At 43.8% G+C, this 24,374-nt stretch overlaps 1 protein-coding gene across 1 annotated transcript in view; it reads right to left on the bottom strand.

The window, feature by feature from the left end:
* The window catches only part of LOC126210086 (BTB/POZ domain-containing protein 9), a 148,485-nt gene that overhangs the window by 41,822 nt on the left and 82,289 nt on the right, over positions 1-24,374 (bottom strand). Inside the window, exons 4-6 of the mRNA XM_049939212.1 lie at positions 24,067-24,297; positions 20,264-20,537; positions 8,176-8,398 (exon numbers count right to left, since the gene is read on the bottom strand). Coding sequence (XP_049795169.1) covers positions 8,176-8,398; positions 20,264-20,537; positions 24,067-24,297 — 728 coding nt within the window. The remainder of the gene's footprint in view (positions 1-8,175; positions 8,399-20,263; positions 20,538-24,066; positions 24,298-24,374) is intronic.

Below are 24,374 nucleotides of genomic sequence, written 5' to 3'. Positions count from 1 at the left end.
AGTGAAATGATCTTGCTGGTGCCATGAAGTTCACTAACACATCACCTTCAGCATCGCAGTACTCTGCGACACATCGTAAGTAACATTTGTCATCATAAACAACAACATAGCAACCTGGTTGTATGTTGCCACTAATATTTCTGAACCCAGGACCAGACAGCGTGAAGACTTATTTTGTGCATGAACCTATAATTATAACCAGACAGACTGCTCATCTGCACATTGTCGGAGTCCACCAGATAAAATCGATGTTGGCTCCTGGTGCCTGCAATAATTTTAACATGTTCAGTCTGCCTTTTAGACACTCTTCAACAGATGTCACCTCATCTTTCAAAACATAAAATGATCGTATGCCACAAGTATTTTTCTGTCCCCAGGTAATTAACTGAAGAGGTGTCAGGATGCGGTTTTCTGTAGGGTGCTGCAGACTAGCTTGTAATGCCCTGCGCTTAATGGTAGCACCAATTCTGTCGCACACGTTTTTGCCATGACTTCTTGTGAAAAAATTCCATACTGCATAAATCTGAAAATCATGGTAACACATCCTAAATTTTTGATATTTTTACAATTTTTGTACTAACTAGCTGCCCCATCACTGAAGTATTTTGCAGCACGTATGCTTGCTTTTAACATATGCCATTACAGTGAGCATAAATTTCAAGTTGTTGAAGAGTTACTAGGCTGTTGTCCCAATGGCATCCTTGATTAGCATCTTGCACTATTGATGCATAATTTTCAGGGAAGTCCAGTATTACTAAAATTTCATCTTGTTTCAAATGATCCTTACGGAATTGGAGATATGCAGATTGCACTGTTGCTGTGGTCAGTTTGTTTTTTCACAACACAGTACAACAAACTCTTCCACTGTACCGTGCTTTGTTCCAAGAGCTGTGCATTCCGTTTGTGTTCATTGTTTATAATTAGTAAATTTGCAATCACCCATAATGAACTCATCACACAGTTCATTATTCATGTGTTACTTTGCCTTATCTGCACACTTTTCACACCTGTGCATCATACATGGGCAGGAAGTAATGCCACAACTAGTGGTTTCATTTCATCTTTGTAATCCAGACCAGAATCCTTTACAGCAGTAAACATCAACTTAGCATTTTGATGGGTTCCACATAAACAGACATTGTGTGTGCTCCTTGCACTTACCATTTTGGCTGAAGACTGAAAAAAGACGATAAACTCACTTTGGCATTAGGATACTTTTGCTCAAATTCTACACATATTTCAGAAATGTTACATAGCAACAGCCTCTTTTCACATCTGCACACATACCTTTCCCATTTTTATCATAACATATTCTTTCTTGCCAGGCATTATTCTGCTGTAGTCACCATTTTCGTAAAACGGTGATATTAGCACCTTTATTTTTCAAGTCAATTGTTTACCCTGAGCCAGTCAAAGTTCTGGAAGGACTCCTTGGGTTGCTTTAACTTTCCTGGTTTGCTTTACTATATACATAGAAACACTGAATTCCTTTGCAGTATGCTCAATAGAATGGACATTACAAGAACAAGAATAGCTACTTTTCTCTGGTGTGTGGATACCACACATTTTTCTTTCAAATTGTGCAACATTTTGTCCAGATTGGAGCATTTCTGGTATGATTTTTGTTCCTTTGGAACAGATAGTTCTTCCTCTTCCACCATTAGTGTGTCATTTTGAGTTTCATTTCCATTTCAGCTTCTTGTAGTTTTCTACTACCATAATAACCACATACATCTGTCAGTTTTCATTGTACATGAATGCCTTGGAATAACATGTCAAAATGTTTTGACGTTGCATTGTGGTCTACTCATGCAGCGTATGAAATTTGGCCTTTAATATCACTTGTCCCTTTCATGCTACAACACTGAAATATCAGGCGTACTAGAAAAAGTATTATCCTCTACCCGAGCGAATTATATTTGTCATGGTAGGCACCTACAATATGTATTTTTTCACAAGTCACATTTTTAATCACATTGACATTTTTTATTTTCCCTCAGAAACACGTTGTTGGTGCTTTCACATATTGTGTGTGTGCCCTAAATAGTTGTTACTTAGTGGTAAAAATTTCACTGGACTCTGAGGAATAGTTCCAAAGTTATTAAGCGCTAAAGTTGGCTCTGGAGATTGACTTCCAAATGTGTATTGGGTTTGCAAAGTCACACCACCTTCTTTCGCAAGCGGCAAGTCTGGAACTAATTCTTAGGGGAATCTAATACTTCATATATGAGCTTTCCACCCATGGTAGCATTGGTGTGCTAAATATCAGCCAGATCCAAGACTATGAGCTGGAACATATTCTCAAACTGGTTCAATTGATATGAAATGACCCTGCTTTCTCCTACCCTGTACAGAACTTTCATTTACATAATTAATACTATTTGTCTACCTGGATTTACCCCAGGCAAACAGAAGAAGATCTGTATGACACAGATGACTGGAGCAAAACAGTATGCAAAAAATTGGAAGACGGACGTTGCAAAATCGAGATAGACATACAAAATGAAACTACTTTTTGCCTTGTAAAACAGTATAGGTGCAACATTCTGTTGTGCTTCACCTCATAAAATGCACAGTTCTGCAAAGCACTGAGGAATTAGGCCAGAATCAACATCACCAATCAAAGGGCTACTTCAAAAACATGTGAGCAGACGGCATTTCCTGATGTGAGCGAAAGAAAGGCATAAAATGTCACCAAACCAAGCACAGAATGCCACTATCAATGATGTTTTATTTCAATAAAATGAAATGCATTTTTTGACAAGAATTTTCTTGTGGTTGGAAAGACAGATTTAAAATACCTTCAATAGTGTAATAAACCCGTGAAGATCTGGAGATGGCATTTAGAGGCTGTGGCTGTAATATACTGAAGAGCCAAAGAAACTGGTACACCTGCCTTGTATGATGCTGGCTCCCGCAAGCATTCAAACATGCCACAATATGTATGGCATTGACTCAACTAATGTCTGAAGTAGTGTTGGAGGGAACTGACATCACGAATCCTGCAGGGCTGTCCATAAATACGTGAAAGTACGAGGGGGTGGAGATCTCTAATGAACAGGCATCCGAGATATGCTCAATGATGTTCATGTCTAGGGAGTTTGGTGGCCAGCGGAAGTGTCTAAACTCAGAAGAGTGTTCCTGGAGCCACTCTGTAACAATTCTGGACGTGTTGAGTGCTGCATAGTCCTGCTGAAATTGCCCAAGTCCGTCAGAATGCACAATGGACATGAATGGATGCAGGCGATCAGACAGTACTTGACACCTGTCATTCGTATCTACACGTATCAGGGGTCCCATATCACTCCAACTGCACACGCCCCACACCATTAAGAACCTCCACCAGCTGGAACAGGCCCCTGCTGACACGCAGGATCCATGGATTCATGAGGAGGTCTCCATACCCATACACGTCCATCAGCTCGATACAATTTGAAATGAGATTCATCTGACCAGGCAACATGTTTAAGATTCATCTGACCAGGCAACATGTTTTCAGTCAACAGTTTAGTGTCGGCGTTGACAGGCCCAGGCGAGCTGTAAAGCTTCGTGTCGTGCAGTCATCAAAGGTACACAAGTGGGCCTTCAGCTCCAAAAGCCCATACCGATGATGTCTCATTGAACAGTTCACACGCTGGCCCTTATTGATGGCCCAGTATTGAAACCCACAGCAATTTCCGAGAAGGTTGCAATTCTGTCATGTTGAACAATTGTATTCAGTCGTCGTTGGTCCCATTCATGCAGGATCTTTTTCTGGCTGCAGCAATGTCTGAGGTTTGATGTTTTACCAGATTCCTGATATTCACAGTGCAGTTGTGGAATAGTATTATGGAAAAACCCCCAGTTCATCGCTACCTCCGAGATGCTGTGTCCTATTGCTCGGACTTCGACTATAACACCACGTTCAAACTCACTTAAATCTTGATAACACCTGCCATTGTAGCAGCAGTAACCAATGTAACAACTGTGCCAGTCACCTTGTTGTCTTATACAGGCGTTGCCAACCGCAGCGCCATCTTCTGCCTGTTTACATATCTCTGTATTTGAATACACCTACCCATACCAGTTTATTTGGTGCTGCAGTGTAAATAATCAGTTATGCATCATTAACGGTTGCTGTGCTACAATCATTCCTCATACTACCATTGTCAATTACATTTTTATACAGAGATTAGTGTGTCCACGTGCAAGTTAATGGTCTCCATGTTTTAACCCTTTCACTGCGCATTTACTCTCAGCGGCTCCTGCCCTGTGCACGTTATTTTCACCCGGTGCGTATATATATGTGACTGTAGCAGTCTACCGGTATTATTGAGATAAAAATGAGAAGCAAAATCCAGTATTGTCGGTGTAAATTGTTTCCTTTTTTTAAAAAATCTTTGTTCAGAAAGTTAATTTGTTCAAAAAAGGTATTTTACTAGGAGAAAAAAATACAAAACATATTACATTAGTAATACTTCAAAGTGTGATATCTCTCTAAACAAAAATTCAAACATAAAGGCACATTACATTTTAAACAAAAGTATCTTGTGTCACTTCGTTTATCATGTTTTGCACATACAATACACCTTCTCTGGGTGGCCTTCTTCTTTGAAGTTCCCGGGATTAGAGAGATAAAGTAGCGCTCGGTTAGGCATAAGGGATTGCCACCATCAGCCGATATCCTTCCACGACGTCCCTCTGTTTGCGGTTGGTGGTGAATCTCTAGGATCTCCTTGATAAGTTTCTGCTGAAAATCAGATACTGAAATATTTCGTCCCGTTTGAGTTTTATATAATGCACGCGTATTGAGCAGAGGCAGATCCACCAAATTAAAAAATACTTTTTTATACCATTTTACAGTTTTTCGTACACATTCTACTGAACTTAGCATCATGTCGCTCCTGTCGACGGCCCCCATATTTTCAGTGTAGCTTACGATGCAAGCTGGTTTTGTATCTGGTTCATTCGTGGTTCTGTCAATTTTGTCAGTCACTGTAATTTAGCTTGTATGAAGAGTTGAAAGCATCCTCACTTCCCCTTGTCCTGCCACTTCAGAGCAAGAAGTTTATCTGTTGACAAACTCGATCTCGCCTTTCTAAGTTGTGTGTTTTTTTTATTTTTTATTTTTTTTTTATTAAGCAGGCATGCCTTTATGGTTTGTTCTCACAGTTCCACAGGCATTAGTCACTCTGTCATGCAAATAAGAAAATAACGTTGGGCTAGTGTACCAATTGTCAACACACAATGTGTGACCTTTACCAAGGTAACGTTCAAGTAAAGTGAGGACAATGCTTCCAGGTATTCCAACATTTACACCAAAGTCAGTTTCTTTTTTTACGTCTGTTGCTGCACCCACATAAATAATAAAGTCAAGAATATAACCAGTTTCACAATCACATAACAAAAAATTTTACACCAAATCTGTGGCATTTGGAAGGAATGTACTGCTTGAAGAAGACACGACCTTTGAAGAGAACTAGACTTCCGTCAATGCACAAATTTTTAAAAGGATAGAAAGCACCTGGAAATACTTTTCTTAAGTTATCCACAATTCGATATAATTTCCAGACTTTGTCATCTCCAGGGTCCTTACTGTTATTAGCAAAATGTAACATTCTAAGTAACAGAAGATATTTATCTCTCGGCATGATTTGCGCAAACAATGGAGTAGACAGTAACTGATCATTGGTCCAATAACTATTTATTTCATTTTTTCTCACTTGAGCCATCAGAAAATTTACAGCAAGGAAACAGTAAACTTCGTCACTGTTTGTGTCTTTCCAACGTCGCAGTATTGATTTTACACTGGCATCATTGCAAAGGAGTTCATAATATAAATTACATTGCTCAACTATGTAGCTAACAATTTCTTGGCTAAAAAAAAACTTGGAAGTAGTCGTATACAGTACATAAATAATCTAAATTGACGATTTTGCAACTGGAACCATTGTTTTCGAAATTATACACTTTACGGTCCAAATCAGAGTCTTTCCCTCTAAAATCAACTGTTTTGTGTATCTTAGATTTTTCAGGCATACGCTCAGGCTCTTGTTTGGAATCGGAGAAAGAATCAACGATAACATCAAAATCTGGATCTGCATTTACTGGTTCAACGTATGTTGGTCCACAAATATTTTTTTATATTTGTGGTGACAGATTTATCTACCAGCTCGTCGTCGTCATTATCTGTTTACCCATAATCAGCTGGATTGGGCATAATGATGTCCTCGTTGTCACTTTGGTTTAGAATACTCAGCACCTCATCGTCTCTAAATGGACGGTAACGTCGCGTCATTTTATTCGGTAACGCGGAAACAGCCACACACAAACTAGATAATATAGCGATACGAATGAACTCAGCAGAAAGAGAATTCAGCATTCAATAGTCATTCAGGTATTTCCTAGTATTCCAACAATTAAACTGCATACTTGCGCAGCAATTACATCCGACTTGCTAGCCCGATTGTCAGCATTATACGTAACTATACAACTGTGGCAGGGAACTGCTGTAAGTATTTTTTTATAGCAAATAGTATATATACATCTGGAGCACTGAAACAATTAGCATATATTTACGTCTGCAGCAGTGAAACTGTTAAAGAATGGTTTACACGATTGTCCAGCTCCACTCGCTGTACTAACCTTTAATGCCTCTTTGATTTTGAAGCATCCCAGAAATGCTGCAGAATTTCCTCAAATTAGGAATTCCTCATATGTACATTGAAATACGCATGGCAGGCAGCACAACTTAGACCACAACATACAAATCATATGATGTACAAATTTTAGCATATGGATCAAAATACAAGCAACACAGATAAGGTTTCTATGAGCTATCATTGACAGGTCAAGAATGGACGAGATAAGAAACGAAAAAATATTACACTCTTCATACCACTCCCATAAAAGAAACTAGGGAGGGTAATAGGCTGAAATGGTTTGGCCACATTAACAGAAACATTACCAAGAAGAGCTTTGGAGCGAACAATAGAACTCAACCAACTGGCAGACCACGAACATCAGGCTGAGAACATGTGAAAAACAGTTTGAATCAAAGAGGACTACACTGGAAAGAAATGCTGAACAACAGCATTTAGGAAAAATGAGAAGATTGGAAGATGATCTGTGAAGACCTGCGTAATAAGAAATCTTTCAGGAGAGGAGGATGAGGAGTCAAACTCACCCCCTAGTTTTGAGAATATGTCTGGAGTTACTGCATTAACCACTGTTGGTATGCAGCACCATAGCTCACATAAAGTTGTTGGAAGAGAAGGCACATAGGCAGAGTCATTCACAGTGCAAGTGCAAAGTCCCCCCCCCCCCCAAAAAAAAGAGAGAGAGAGAGAGAGAGAGAGAGAGAGAGAGAGAGAGAGAGAGAGAGAGAGGGGGGGGGGGGTCAAACTGAGAGATTGGGTGATCTTGGAGGTGAAATGGTACAATGTGTAATTCGTATACCTCTTCCGCTCTAGCAGATGCAATTCCATACTCAACAAAAATCAAGCTGCACATTTGTAAAAGTTGTACAGTAATTAACTACATTGTGTATGTTAAACAGATACTGTAAAATACCTCCTGTTTCTTTGCTACTGCCACTTCAATTCAACACACTTCGGTAATGCACAGACAAGCTGCAACAGGGAAACAGCTACTGGCTTTTAGTCTGGTATGTAAGATAAAATTTCAATGTTTAGACACATTTCCAGATAAATTCCCGCTCTGCAGTGAAGTGTGTGCAGATTTGAAACTTCCCCGCAAATTAATGCTAGACCAAGACTTGAATCTGGGCCTTTGCCTTTTGTTGGCAAGTGTTCTATCAACAGACCTATCTGAGCTCAATTCACAACCCTTCCTCACAGCATTACTTCCAGTGGTACCTCTCCTTCTATCTTCCAAGAGAGTAATTTCCACCAATGTAAGCAAGGAAACTTCTCTGAAGCTCAGAAGGTAGGAGAACAGGTGCTGGTGTAAGTAAAGCTGTGACAGCGAGTTGAGAGTTGTACTCTGATGGCTCGAGCAAAGGTTCGAAGTTCAAGGCACATACTTTTAATCTCCAGAAAGTTTCATTCGTGTAGAAGACACAATATTCTGAAACTGGAGGTATCTTTTCAAAATACACTATATTTCATACAATTTTAATTATGACAAACATAATATTTGTCTCAGATTTTGAACTTGGGCTACAAAAATCCATACCTGAGGTCACGGTCCCAAAGAAGCATGCGAATGTTGTTGAGGAGGGCCTGGGTGCCCAGCTTTATGACAATGCCGTGGTCACTGGCAGACTCTGAGATGGCGTGGCGTGTGTACCCGCGCTCCATGTCGTAGTTGTGGGAGTCACCGTCCAGCAGTGCAGCCCTCATCTCTCCCTGCAGAACCTGTGTGCCGTGCCGTGGGTGGGCCATGTTCTCCTCTGGCACTGCAAAAACACCCCCCCAACATTTGGCAGTACAGGTACACGGAAATAACAAAAACGGACTGGAACTTTAAAAGTAGAAAGTTGAAGCCATCAAATTTCTCATAAAAATCATTATCTAACAAACAACAGACGAACATACAGGCTTTTCATTAATTCATCCACATACTTATATTATTTTTCTACAATGAACAAAACAATTGGTTGGAAGGAATTAATGTTTAAAAAGCTTAGGCTGCAAAATTGAATTAAATCAGATTTTTTTTATGCGATTCTTCACCTTCTCCCAGCGCAATTCATGACGCAACTGCTCACGGGTGGATGGCTGAATGTCAGTGTCTAACTGGCAAAACAAACCACCATTTCCATCATCAGCTGGACTGATGGACTGGTGTAGTGCTTTTCTCTCTTCCCCTCCCCTCCCTTTGACCTGCCGCCCTGTCCACGGTCCACAGCCAGTGACAGGGATGCATCCAAAATCCTGCCCCTCTTCCTCCTGCCAATGAGTTGCTTCGTCCATGATTTGCACCCAGGTACGCTTACTTGCAGCATTTTTGCTGTCACTTTACCTGCCCTCCACCAGGCTGTTGCCTACTTATCATCAGGCCCAGAAATGAGGAACATCCTACCCAAAATCCTTCACATTCCTCCTAATGTGGTATTCCACCACCCACCTAATCTACACTATACTTACTTCATCCTTATGACATACCCGTTCCCAAGCACTTGGAATATGGGTCCTATCAGAGACCCCACTCAGTAACACCTCAGGCTTATCCTACCCCAATGGAGGCAGTCAAGTCATACCTCATCTCTACTGAAATTTCTGCACAGCACAGTAGGAAAGATAGATTGCTATCTATCATAAAGAAGACATTTAGTTGAACACAGCACAACTAAAACTTACATAAAGCTCCCGGCCACAGCCTTCAGCAGCAAGAGAGAAAGAGAAAGACACACACACACACACACACACACACACACACACATTCATACACGCATGACCACCAACTCCGGCAGCTCAGGCCAGAAGGCCATTGGCCTGAGCAACCAGAGCTGGTGGTAGTCTGTGTGTGAGGTATGCTTGCTTGTGTGTATGAATAGTGTGTGTTTCTTTGCTTCTCTTTTGCTGATGAAGGCTATGGCCGAAAACTACGTATACTTAACTGTGCCTGTCTGCAACTTAACATGTCTTCTTTACGGTAAGTAACAATCTATCTTCCCTATACTGTTGATATTCCTATGTGGAGTTTAAATTGTTTAAAATTCTGCACACCATTTGATGCAGGCATGATCACCAACAGCCTTCCCAAATATAAGGCTATCGCCAAACTGGCCGAGAGCAGAGCTAGCACAATGCACAATGGCAGCTTCACAACTCATGCTACTGGATCTTCAAGTGGTTTCTCTGAGCCACACAGCTGGAAGTTTTCCTTGCAACGCACCAGTTGTCCCTAAAATCCTCCTGATATCAATCTTCACTAGACCCCAGCTCTATAATAACCTTCATCCTGCCTAAGAACGACAGAAGGACAACCGGGATGGACAAAACAGGAAAAGAAAACCACAGAGAGAAGCAAGAAACAAGTAGAAGGGAAGGGGTAAAAACAAGAGAGCAGATAACCATGGCTGGTCGACCATGAGAATATAAAAAGGAAAAGCCAGCCACTCTGTGACACATTAAAACGTCCACCCTAAAAGCATTATAGTGGAGAACACCAAGGGACAAAGGATATGCACTAAAACTTATATAGAATGATAAAACCCACCATCACGTATATAACGTTAAACTAAATTAGCCGATGAGGCAGCATCAGCTAAAATTAATGGCAATGAGTCCGGTGACTGAAGAGCCCGTCGCAGGGCAGCCAAAGAAGGAAAACTCACAAAAGAAGGTCAGCCGAGCTCCGCACCGACACTGAGGTGGGTCATCACGGTGCAGGAGGTAGTCTTGTGTCACCCAAGCGTGACCAATGTGTAGCCGACAGAGAACAACAAAGTCCCTGTGAGAGGCCCGCATGGAGGACTGCCACACATTCATAGTCTCCTTAATGGCACGCAGTTTGTTGTGCGTGCTGAAGTTATGCCATTCCATCTCCCAAAGCCACATAAACCTCGTGGCATACTACTACACGCAGATCAGTTGCAGAGAAGCCGATCTCCATAAGAGGTTTCCACACAGCCTGTCGGCAAGCATGTTGCCTGGGCTTCCAATGTGACCTGAAGTCCAAACAAACACCACTGAATGACCGGACCGTTCCAGGGCATAGATGGACTCCTGGATGGACACTACCAAAGGATGATGAGGGTAGCACTGTTCGATACCTTGTAGGCGGCTCAAGGAGTCAGTACACAGAAGAAACAACTCCCCAGGGCACGAACGGATGTGCTCAATAACATGAAAGATAGCTACTACCTCAGCAGTGAAAACACAGCAGTCATCGGGCAAGGAATGCTGTTCAATATGTCCTCCACAGACATACACGAAGCTGACTTGACTATCAGCCATCGAGCCATCACTGTAAACCACATTTTGGCCTCAGTAAATCTCAAGAATCGAGAGGAAGTGGCAGCGGAGAGCCACGGGATTAACTGAGGCCTTAGGACCATATGAAAGGTACAGGCAAAGTCACGGCCTAGGTGTACACCATGGAGGTGTACGTGAATGGACTTCAAGAATAGGTGGTAAAGGAAAGGACTCCAGGTCAGAAATGGACACGAACTGCAATTGGAAGCCCTGACCTGGGCCACTGATGCAGGAGATGAACCGCTGTGGGTGGGAAAAGGAGATGGTGATTAGGATGCGCAGGAGAACTATGAACGTGTGCAACATAACTAGCCAGCAGTTGTGCATGCCTGACCTGCAATGGAGGGACTCTGACCTCCACAAGGAGACTGATGACCAGAAGTGTCCTAAAAGCTCATGTCTCTAGGCAAACGCCACAGTGGTGTACTGGGTCGAGTAAATGCAAACTGAGGATGCCGCTGAACCTTAAACCACACTCCCATAGTCAAGGCGGGATTGAACAAGGACTCTGTAGAGCTGCAGCAGCGTAGAGCGATCTGCAGCCCAGTTTGTGTTGCTCAGGCAGTGGAGGGCATTGACATGCTGCCAGCACTTCCGCTCAAGCTAACGAAGGTGAGGAAGCAAAGTCAATCGGACATTGAAAACAAGTCCTAACAATCGATATATCTCCACTACAATGAGTGGATTGTCATTAAGGTAAAGTTCTGGTTTTGGATGAACGGTACGATGCCAACAGAAGTGCATAACACAAGACTTTGTGGCCAAAAACTAGAAACCGTGGGCTAGAGCCCATGACTTTGCTTTGTGGATGACTCCCTGTAGGTGCCGATCAGCAAGACCCGTACTGGTGGAGCAGTACAAAACGCAGAAGTTATCTGCATACAGAGAGGGTGAGATGGACGGCCCTACAGCTGATGCTAGACCATTATGGCTACAAAAAATAGACACACACTCAATACAGAGACCTGCGGGACCCCATTCTCCTACATATGGAGGGGAGGGGGGGGGGGGGCATGGGAGACACCAACTTGGACATGGAAAATACGAAGCAACAGGAAATATTTGGATAAAAATCTGCAGCAGGCCTCCGAGACCCCACTTGTATAATGTGGCAAGGATATGACGTCGTCAGGCGGTGTCATACACTTTCTGTAAATCAGAAAAGATGGCGACCAGGTGTTGGCATCTGGAAAAGGCTGTTTGGATGGCAGACTCTAGGGACACAAGATTATCAGTGGTAGAGTGAACCTGGCGGAAGCCGCCCTGACATGGAGCCAGTAGGCCACATGACTACAGGACCCATCCCAACCACTGGCACACCATATGCTCCAGCAGCTTACAAAGAATGTTGTTGAGGCTGATGGGCCAATAGCTACCCACATCCAGCAGGTTTTTATCGGGTTTGAGCACCAGTATGATGGTGCTCTCCCACCACTGTGATGGAAAGACACCATCGCACCAGATCCGGTTGAAGATGACGAGGAGATGTTGCTTGCAGTCACATAAGAGATGTTTGATCATCTGATTGTGGATCCGATCTCGTCCAGAAACAGTGTCGGGGCAATGTGCAAGGGCACTGAGGAGCTCCCACTCAGTAAAAGGGGCATTATAGGATTCACTGTGGTGCATAGTGAACGAGAGGATTTTCACTTCCAGCCGCCATTTGGGAGTGCGAAAGGTTGGGGGTAATTCTACGACGCAGAGGTTCCAGCATAGTGCTCAGTAAAGTACTCGGCAATCGTGTGTGCGTCGGTAGATAACATGCCATGTTAACATGGGGAACACCTGTTGGGGTCTGATATCTGAAAATACATTTGATCTTTGCCCAGACTTGGGAAGGTGATGTATGGCACCCAAGGGTCGAGACATATGTCTCCCAACACCCCTGCTTCTGTCATTTGATAAGTTGGCAAACGCAGGCACGGAGCAGTTTAAAGGCTATGAGGTCCTCCAGGGAAGGTGCCGCTTATGCTGCTGTAGAGCCCCATATGCTCCTTACTTGCGACTTCCGGTGGCCACCAACGTTTTTGCCGGGGTGCCCTAAAGAGTGAGAGATCGTGTTTTCTGCCACAGAAACGATTATTGTAGTCACCTGCTCAACCATCACATCAATATTCCCGTGTGGGGGAGATTCAACGATGGCACCAGAAGTGAAAGTTTCCCAGTCCGCCTTGTTTAAAGCCCATCCGGTCAGGCATCTGTGGGCTTTACACGGGGGCAGTGACAGGAAGATGGAAAAGTGGTCACTACCACACAGGTCGTCATATGCTCTCCAGTGGACATATGGGAGAAGGCCTGGGCTGCAAATTGATAAATCAATGGCCGAGTAATTACCATGAACCATGATGAAATTTAAGAGGCACAGATCGAGTTGGGACAGTAAATTTTTGACATTTCTGCCACGGCCAGTAAGCGTGGTGCTACCCCACAAGGCATTACGAGCATTACAATCTCACAAAAGTAGGAAAGGTTTATCAGGGAGTTGATCATCAGTGCAGTTAATACATTCAGGGATACTGCACCATCTGGAGGAAGATCTACATTGCAGACAGTTACTTCTTGTGTTGTCCTTATCCTGGCAGCCGCAGCTTCAAGAGGAGTTTGAAGGGGCACACATTCAATACAGACTGAGTTTATGATATAAATACAAATGCCACCTGACACACTATTATAGTCACTACGGTTCCTGTAGTATCCCTTACAGCTGCGGATGGCAGGAGTCCGCATTGCTGGGAACCAGCTTTCCTGGAGGGCAACACAGAAAGCAGGTGTAAATCTTAACAGTTGCCGTAGTTCAGCCAGGCAGTGGAAAAAACTGCCGAAATTCCACTGGAGGATGTCGTCATCGTGAGACTGGGAAGGCATGGAAAATTAAACAAGTCAGTTTACACCTCTGAGTCAGCTGCTGCCACCGACTTTTTGCCTGAGCAGTCTACACCCATTGTGTGTGAGGTTCTGACGGGATCTATGTCCTCAGCAGATGCCAGAATCTCCACCTCATCCGCAGACGCCGAGCTTATAGGTAGCAGTGGTGTGGGTGCCACTGCAATTCCCTTGGTATTGAGGACCTTCTTTTTGCATTTCTCTCGCTACTCCTTTGTTTTCCTGGTTTCCCTGGCTGGGAGGACTTTACTGTATCAGTCTCCAGGACTAAGGGTGAACGTGAAGCCCTACGACCAGCTGCTTTTGGGCTCTTCAGCCACTGGCATGTGTCATCTTTCCCACCAGCAGAAATGGGGAGGGAGTGACCCAACGGACCCCTTCCTAGTGACAGGACTGGAAGACGACTTACGCTTCTCCAGCTCAGAATTGGGGACTGATATCCCCGATGGTTGCAGGGATGTAGCTCCTGAAGCCCGAAGTAAGTGGTGCGGGAGCAACAGGGAGGTAAGTGGAGACAGGAAAGAGGAGACAGCTAGAAACAGGAACATCGAGAAAGGTCTATAAAATACACCATACTGAAATGGATGTCCAGAAATAAAATTTAAATGGTTTGCCATATTGCTACTACGGACAAAAAGTAAAATGTGATGAACAGCCCGCATATCGTTTACTAAAACTGCCGATGACTCAGACGGCAAACCCAAGCAGAAATGTAAATAGTTAAAAAATGGGCATTACAGTGGGAAATGGTGGACAGTTAAAACTTGGGCGCAATTTGTACGAAGCGATGGGATAGTGCCCCTTAACAAATGATGATAGCTAAAAAGACAGTGCCCAATACACAACCTAGTTAAAATGACCATACCGCAGCAGGAGGGCCGAGAGGTTGTTCAAGCAGCTGGGAAAGACTTAATAAGCCGGAGCTTATTTCCATGAAGCAAGGACCAGTGGCAATGCCAAACAAATGACACCTCCCGACAGGTGGCAACACAGAGATCATCAGAAGGAGTATAAGAACTAATGGGCTGAGGTATGAGGACTGCAGCCTTGGCAGCAGTGTCAGCAGCCTCATTTCCTGTCAGACCGCAAAGACCAGCAATCCACATAAACATCACAATGGCTCTAACAAAAGTGAGCAAGTGACAGTTTTCCTGGACACGTTGCACTAACAGATGGGCAGTGTACAGCACATACAAGCTTTGAAGGGTGCTGAGAGAGTCTGAGCAGATGACACTATTGAAAAGCCTGTGTCACTGGATGTACTCTGTGGCCTGATACAGGGTGAAGAGCTATGCTGTAAATACTGAGCAGTGTGCCAGGAGCAGAGACCAAAGAACATCGGCACCAATGACGAAGGCACACCTGACACCACAGTCAGTCCGAGAGCCATCAGTGTACACATACGTACAGTTGCAAAGTTCCATGCGAAGGTTGTGAAACTGAAGGCGATTGAGTGAGGATGGAGCAGTGTCCTTAGGATGTGAATGAAGAACAAGGTGAACATAGGCCGATGCGTGAAGCCACAGTGGTGAAGGGTTCACACCCCACAGAGAAAGTTGCAGAGAGCAAGAAGTTAAGCTGCTGGAGCAAGAGCCGAAAGTGAACTCCAGGAGGTAACAGAGAAGAGGGATGCATCCCATAGTGGCAATCAAAGGTGTCATCAAAGGAGGCAGCATAGGATGGGCAGCCTTGGCAGACAAACTGCGTGCGTACCTGCTGAGGAGAAAGTCACGGCAGTAGAACAGTGGTAGCTCAGCAGCTTCTGCATACAGACTCTCAACCTGGCTAGTGTAAAAGGCCAGAGTGTCACGATGGTGGATAATATTGAGACAGTGTAAGAGGGACAAATATGCAGATGCATAAACAAAGCACCTGTTATCCAGCTTCAGCAGGACAAGGCGCCTGTACAAACAGGAGGGTGGTTCGATCTGCACCCCAGGAAGTACCATTCAGGACATGTATGACATTGAAGGACCGTGTTCAGCGAGCTGCCAGCTAAGACACTTTGGAGGATCAAGGGAGTTTCCTATCGAGCATGAGCCCAAGGAATTTCGCAGTTTCAATGAATGGAAGAGCAACAGGCCTAAGACGTACAGACAGTGGGAGAAACCAACTGCGTGCCCAGAAATTCATACAACGACTTTGGCACTGGAAAAACAAATGCCACTGTCGATGCTCCACGAGTAAGGACGATTGAGGCATCTCTGAAGATGTTGCTCAATGAGACAGGTCTGTGAAGAACTGTAATATATGGAAAAATTGTCAACAAAAAGGGAGCCGGAGATGCCCGGCACTAGAGGGGCCATTACAGGGTTAATGGCGATAGCAAGGAGAACGACACTCAGGACAGAACCATGAGGCACACCATTTTTCTGGATAAGGGTGCCAACAAGGCAGAACCCACACAGACCTTGAAAACTCAATCTGTTACAAATTCCTCCAGGAAATGGAGCAGGCGGCCAGTGAGCCCCACGTGTAGAGAATATGGAGGATACCAGTCCTCCAGCAAGTGTCTTAAGCTTTTGCCAAATCGAAAAACGTGGCCACAGTCCGGGATTTCTGCAGAAAACCATTCATGACATGGGTGGACAAAGTGACGAGATGGTCAACTGCAGAACGTCTTGCTCTAAATCCACACTGTGCAGTGGTTAGAAAATTGTGAGACTCGAGCCACCCTACCAGTTGGGCATGAATCATAAGTTCCATCACCTTGCAAACACAATCATATGTTCCATCACCTTGCAAACACAGCTGGTGAGAGAGATGGGGAGGTAGCTAGAAGGAAGGTGTTTGTTCTTACTGGACTTAGGTTTGTGTATGGTAGTGGCTTCTTGCCGGTGTCGCAGAAACGTGTCCTCTGCCCAGATGTGGTTGTACATATTAAGCAGAAAATGCTTGCCAGCAAGTGAAAGATGCTGCAACATCTGAATGTGAACAGCGTCTGGCCCTGGGGCGGAGGATAGGGATGAAGTGAGAGCATGATCTAGCTCCCTCATAGTAAAGGCTGAATTGTAGCACTCACGATTCTAAGAAGAAAAGGATATCTTCCGAGCCTCCTCCGCTCGTTTCCGATGGAGGAAAGGAAGGGTGATAGTGGGAAGAGTTCAAAATTTCCACAAAATGCTGGCCCAAGGTTTTGGAAATAGCAATAAGGTGCACTTTGACATCTTCTGCTACTATCAAGGCATGAAATTGGGGAATGGATCTTCGTCCCAGAGAGCCATCTGAGGTTGGCCCACACGACAGAGGAGGGAGTGGAACTGTTAAAAGAACTAGTGAATCGAATCCAGCTAGCTTTCTTGCTATCCCAAATAACGCAACAACACTGTGTATGCGTCAGTTTATAATGAATGCAATTTGCCATCATAGGATGACAGTTAAAAACATGGAGCACGTCTCTGCGCGCAAACTGCATCACAGCATGCCTCAGTCCACCAAGGGACTGGGAAACAGCTTGGTACAGAGGAAGTGCAGGAAATGGAACGTTCTTCAGCAGTAAGGATAACGTTTGTAAGATAGTTCACCTGGTCATCACAACTGGGGGAATCGTGTTCACTGTCAGGGAGGAGCAATGCTGCCAGTCGGCCTTAGTAAGTTGCCATTTGGGTGTGCACGCAGGTAGGATAGGAGTCATCAAATGGATAGCATACGAAAAATAATCGCTTCAGTAAGTGTCACGAAGAACAGACAACTCAAGACGATGGGCAAGCTTGGGCAGTGCAGAAGGATAGGTCCAAATGGGAATAGGTGTGTAGAGGAGTCAGAAACAAACGTGGATGCTCCTGTGTTAAGGCAGATTACTTTGACTGAGAAGATCAGCCAAGAGATCACCTCTCTGGCAGGTTCTGGGAGAACCCCAAAGGGGATGGTGCACATTAAAGTCACTGAGCAGCAGAAATGGGTGAAGTAGCTACTCAATAAGCTGGAGGAAGTCTGCCCTGCTGACATCAAATGACGGAGGGATATAAATGGTACAAAGGGAAAATGTCAAGAGACGAAGGAAAAGGCGAACTGCAACAGCTGCAAGATGGGTTGTCAGGGAGAAGATCAAAACTGACTGGGAAGAAATGTGAAAGCTCAAAGCAGTCATGTGGATGCAATTTTGTTTCCGGAAGGCAGAGTACAAGGGGACACTGTGATTCTAAAAGCAGCCGTAAATCCTCTTTGTTGGATCAAAGGCTGCCAATGTCCCATTGTAGGAGAGTCATGATGAGCAAAAAATTAAGGTATGTCGCCTTGGCGACTGCCGAGTGCCAGCCTGCGAAGATTCGCTGCTACACAGGGCATAGAGGCAGGAGGATCCTGCTCCTTGAGGTCCACAGAAGCATTATCATTCTCGTGCTGTTGGTCTGCAGAGTCCAACGCAGAAGAACGGTTGGTCGTGCACACCAGCGACATGGAGGCCAGCTGGGAAAAGTTATCATGAAGTGACACCGTCGAAGAGAATCTTAGAGTCGGCGAAGGAGAAGACCGTTTGCCTTTGTTGGACTTCTTCGAGCCTGTTCAGTTAGCTGAGGAGGACTCAGGTGTTGGTTGGCTGGAGGGATGTAGGAAGTCTTCACGGGAGTACTCCTGTCCTTTCCAGCCTGCCAGGTAGTGTAACTGGTGACTTTGTCCCTTGAGGCAAGTGTTTGATGGCTTGTTGCACAGCTGGATGAGGGGATGGCGATTCTACCTTGACAATGGGCAATTTCACAACCTCAGAGCTGAATCTGAGGTCGCATGTCTAAATGGCCATGTCCTTCATGAAGTAAGGGGGCAACTGGGGGGCCCCTACACAAGGGGGCGCACCTTACTTCGGTCATTGTTCACACCTCAGGTCACACCTGACAGAGGGACCAGCTGGCAATTTGGGAAGGTAGCAGCTTAGGCTATCACCGCTCCCTGGGCCTTGCCTGTACCAGGGGGTACGTGCGAACCCTACCTGTCAACCCAGGGCTAGCAATAATGCGTTACCCAGTCACCTGTTATACATCAGATGCCTGAGCCAGCCCTGAGGAGTTGCACAGGGAGGAAGAAGAAAAAGAAGAACCTGAAATGCCAAAGTGGAGAAAGTAAATAAATAAAGGAAAAGGGAACAAAAAATAGTGATGAGACTGTTCTTACGTCAGCGACAGAACAGTACATTCCCACTAACACCCCAAACATGTTCCCGAAGGGAGGGGAAAAAGAATAACAAGAGGATAGACATGCAGCCCAGTAGGGAAAAGATGCTGCAAAGGTTGGGATCCCGTGATAGCCAAGCACAAACTGGCCATGGCAAGCCCCCCGGGGTGGGGGGGCACTGGGTCGATGTATTCACACTTTTGCCTCTGTAGGTTTTAACATTATTAACACACACATTTTTGACACCTCACCAAGAAAAAAACTGAATAAAGGAGATTAACTCTTTCGGGGCTACAGCAATGCATCTATGACCAATAGGTAGGAAGGCCTGAGGGCTAAAAGCATTATGTACACCCGGGTGCAGGAGGAGGTAAATGGATAATATAGAATGGCAAATAACTGTTGTCTGTGTTTCAACAATGCTGCCAATTCTGTCACTATCTGCTTTTCATGTCAGAAAGCATTACAGTTGTCACCTGCTCCTGGTTCATTTCAGCTTACGAGTTGATCTGCTAGATGCAATTTGATTTCCTAACCTACAAAAAAGGAAAGATGCATATATACGTAAGCTGAAGGGCTAATTAACTGATGTATAAGATGCCGCAAAAGGCAAACAGTGCAGCAAAATATATACAGTTTCTGAGCAACACTCATTGCTGCATGAAGCAGAAGATTGTCCAAGTTCCGAGCGTCTATGAATGGCTCCTTTCAAAACTATGGATCTGAAACGTACTTGTGCAGTATATAATGTAAATCTCAAGTTACAGAATTCTTCAGTCACAAATAAAAACACTCATTTCTCTAAAATAGTTTTTTTGTAACCCAGAATAAACTTCTAGAAGAAAGGTCAGATTAGTTTTGAAGCTCTTTTTCATGGTGACCGTAAACTGCAACCAATATGACGGTACAGCGAGATGATGATTTTAAAAAAGAGTAATATTGAAAAGGGGTTCTATGTGCAAGTGGCCTACAGTGGCTGCATCCTTCAGCAGTCCTAGGGCCACGTCCACCGTCCACTGGCCAGGCGCACAAAACATTTGCCCCATTAGCCGGCCAAGCAGACAGGAAGCTCGGCGCTAGCAGCCACGAAAGGGTTAATAATAATAAAACAAGAAGGAAACTATAAATTTTTGTAGTATTTGAATCTTAAATATGGATAGCAAGGCAGCTGGACACCAGAGGAAGTAACATCAAGAATTTTCACTTTTGCATTTGTTTCCTGGAACGTTCCTTGCTTTATTCCTCCAAACACAAACAGCGACAGGTTGTACACTCACGTTTTAAAAACAGCACTGTTTGCAAATGTAAAATTTCACTTTACTCACAAAAAATGTAGCAAAGGGTGAACTTACACAGCATGCCCCTGTAATGGAGATCCGAGTTCCGGGCCTGGGTCCGAGCCTGGATTGCGTCGAGGATCGCATCTGCGGAGACCAGGCCGGCAGGCCTGACAACGCCGAGCAGCTCTGAGAGGGACATGAGGGGCAGCCGCACTGTTGACACCACTTCCCCCAATGCCCGCTCACCACACTCAGGGTTGGCTGCAGCCCACTGGCACACAGCACGGAAGATGTCAACCTCGGGGGCATAGAAGGAGTCGCGTGACAGCAGCTCTGTGAGGGCTTCCTGCAACATGCCATACAAAATGGTTACTACTGACATTTTCCTGTTTTCTGTGGGTACAGGAGGAGGAGGAGGAGGAGGAGGAGGAGGAGATGGTGGTGGTGGTGGTAATTTTCAACTGAAGACTGGTTTGAAGCAGTCCTCCATACTAGTCTACCCCGTGCAATCTTCTTCATCTCTGCCTGACTACTGGAACCTGCAGTTTTTGCAGCTCCTGATGGTATTAAAGCCATTGTCTCCCCCTCCAATTTTTCCTCCTGCCTCCTTTACCAAACTGCCGATTCAGAACGTGTTGTATCAACAGATCCCTTCTTTTATTAAGATTGCATCATAAATTTCTTTCCTCCCCAATTTGACTGAGTACCCTTTCATAACTGTACAAACATTCTCAGTTTATTCGTCACGTCAAATCTGGGTAAAATCTCAAGATTTCAATGAAATCCTGAATTCTCTTTGCCAGGAATAATTGACCAACTTAACTGCTGTTGTGGTGAACATTTACCGTTCACACATGGCTAGCTATTGGTAGGGACTCTGCAAAATTCGCAGTTGGTGTTAAATGTGAACACAGTTGTGATATCTGACTCTAAACACAAAAATGTGAAATTACACAATAAATGCTATTTCACAGTGAACTGTACTCCTATGAACTATTTTATCAGGCGTATTTTGAAATGGCTTTACGTTCTTTATACAAACACTGAAAATGAACTCAGTTTTCGGTTATTGGTATTGCAGATCATCTAGTGGAGAAAGATTTCTAAAAATGATGTGCATAAGAATGTGTTTTCAAAACAAAAATTGCATGAATGCAATGACATATCACTGCACTTGATTCTCTGGTGCCACACTAATTGTGGGAAGTTTAATGATCCATGTAAAGGGACAATCATATTAGGACTCAATCGTGGGTCCTAGCAGCTTAGAACAAACACACACATAAGTTTGCCTACTAGCTGAAGTTCAAAAGATGCTATAAAGCTGACACCTTAAGATGGCAGTTCTAGGTGGCAGGTGTTCTGAATTGTGATTGCGTCAAATACTGTCAGGCGTTGGGTCTGAACCACCTCATTTATGGCACAGCCAGCATCAGCAAGCGACTGCACACTAGCCCACACTAAACGCTTTGCAATCTGTGCTGCAGGCTGTTTTTCTTATTTTGAAATGAGTGAAGAAACTAATCCTGGTCCACTATGGAGTTTGATAATGATCATCAAAACCAAATGGGATTGGCAATCCCTATGACCAGGCAAAAGATTGTGCTACTGCAGAAAAACAAAATATAGATGCAGGCTGGGTGCCCTGTGAGAGGGCTTGTTTCCCACCCTGCTTCTCTCCTCTCCCATTATAGTCTGTTTTACACTCATGGCCAAGAGCCGATTTATAGTGTCCGTACTCTGCACTGTAAGGCAACCGGAAAACAAAATCCGTTAATATATTTTGACTTCAATGAGTCTTCTCCTAACATGTGAATAGACATATTTTTGGTTCTGCTTCCAAGTCATCTACCTTGTAGGTTCTATCTGTAGCATTGTGAATTATGGGTCGAAAAACTACGAATTCCCATGAAAAACATCAAAATCGCTACCCTACAGATCTTTTAATTATCAAACTGGGAGGGAAAAGAAAAATAATGTTGAGAATGGCCTTAAATCAGAGGCATGAAAATGGCACTGCTTCTCAACAGAAACAGTCTTTTTTTTAGTCAATTTCAAAGCACTAAGGCTTATTTTCAAGCATGAGGTGTGACAACCCTTTAAAATTAAAGGCCTAATCATTTATTAAAATATTATATATGCAAATTTCTCCAAAGATAGTCTCGAATTTCGCCAAAAATATATGCTACATTTTCAGATCCCTAGCAATCGGTTGGTGTACATTGTCATTACGTCGTGCTGCCAGAGGCTGTGTCTATGTCTGCATTGAGAGAGCCAGTAATCTCGCAAGAACGTAGATAATTCAGTGCATTTTTGAGTGTCTTCTCAGTATCAAGAGCTTGCTTCCAAACATTGCTAAGATTAAAACCACTGTCCACATTAAAGGCATCCTGATTACTGATTCTTTAATACAGAATCCTGGTGTGTAGAAGGAAAGGATATGATTTTAGCTTATTCGTGTTATTTCTGTTTATTTGTGAGACTATGTTCAGCAACTGCTGATTTCACAAGTTCTGGATTTTGAAAGTTCAGTAAGTGTTCCGCACAGCACTCAGTAACACTACCAATAGACGAACTAATTTAGTTGTTTGCATGCTAACAAGAAATCTGTACTGCAACACCTCAATGGTGTCACAGCTCTGTAGACGGCTATTGTTCCACAGACAGCTATTGTTCCCACATGCAGCCATAAACCATAAATGAAAGCTGGCAAAAGCACAGTGTGCTGTCTTGGGGACCTTTTTACACCACCTCGACCACTGGATTGGTTTCTCTACGATTTTTTATCTCATCTCCCCCCCCCCCCCCCCGCTCTACCCTCCATTTGCAAACTGACCCATGAATCAGTATGTGACCTATCAATCAATCTGATGTTTTAGTCACATCCTGTGACATCTTTCCTCACCAATTTGAGTCAGTACCTCTTCATTAGTTATCCAATATAATGTTCAGCATACTTCTGTAGCACCAAATTTCTTATCTGGACAGTTTATTGTCCACATTTCACTTCTGCACAATGCTACATTCCAAATACATCCAGGAAAGACTTTCTATATTTCTGCCATTATCAGGTACTTTGTTGCCCAAATAACAAACCTCATCTACTACTATTACTGTGTCACATCATGGTCTTCGTAGTCCTTTTGTGAAATCTAAGTTGGCAGCTGTAGAATTTTTCTGCCGTCAGTCTCAAATGCAGGTTCTCAAAATTTTGTCATTAGTGTTTCACAAAAACCATGTCATCTTCCATCAAGAAATTCCCATATGTATCTTCATGATGTACTTCTGTAGTACTTGACATTGATCGAACTTACCAGTACAAATCTAGCTGCAAGCAACTGAACTGCTTCGATATATTTCTTTAATCCGACACGGTGGGGATACAAACAATCGAGTACTCAGGAATGGGTTGCACTAGAGTTATATTTACTGCCTCCTTTGTAGATAAGTTACCTCTTCCTAGAATACTCCTAATAAACCGAAGTCTACTATCTGTCCCTATTACCGACCATAAGCACTCACTCAATTTCATATCGCTGTGCAACGTTTAAGGCTTTATATTTAATCAACATTACTGTGTCAAGCAGTGGCCACTAATACAGTATTCTAACATTACAGGACTGTTTTTCTTACTTACCTGCATTAACCTACATGTTCTCTACATTTAGAGTAAGCTGCCGTTCATTACACGAAAGAAATTCTGTACAAGATACCCTGTATCATCCCACAGACACTCAACTACAATTAATCACCACTGTTTTACTTTTGTTGATGTTCATCTTTTAACTTTGTTCAAGATATTATCCAGTTCACTGTACCTCGTAAATACTGGGCAGAACACACTGACAATGACAGTGGCCACTGGTAGCACTCACCGGTGACAGCTGCAAGAAAGTCTGGTGCCTGAGCATCTCGGCAGCATGCCTCTCCATGTAGGCGGCACATACCGCTTGCAGATGGGTGAGACCATAAAGCCGTGCAGCATCAAACACAATGCAGGCATTCCGCACCTGCAAGGCTTCCCTCAAGTAGTCTGAAATACTCGCCTCCAGGTCCACAAAACCGTACTGGTGGGCTAGGCCTAGAATGTCCAACACCACATCTTCCTGCAAAGCAATTGTACACAATATTAACTGCAACATAGTAGAAAGTCTGACATTATTCTACTCTGAAAACATTTAAG

This window comes from Schistocerca nitens, chromosome 10, assembly GCF_023898315.1.
Source record: "Schistocerca nitens isolate TAMUIC-IGC-003100 chromosome 10, iqSchNite1.1, whole genome shotgun sequence".
NCBI classification, from domain to species: domain Eukaryota; kingdom Metazoa; phylum Arthropoda; class Insecta; order Orthoptera; family Acrididae; genus Schistocerca; species Schistocerca nitens.
The sequence above is the reverse complement of the archived record's forward strand: the minus strand, read 5'-3'. Positions and strand labels throughout refer to the sequence as shown.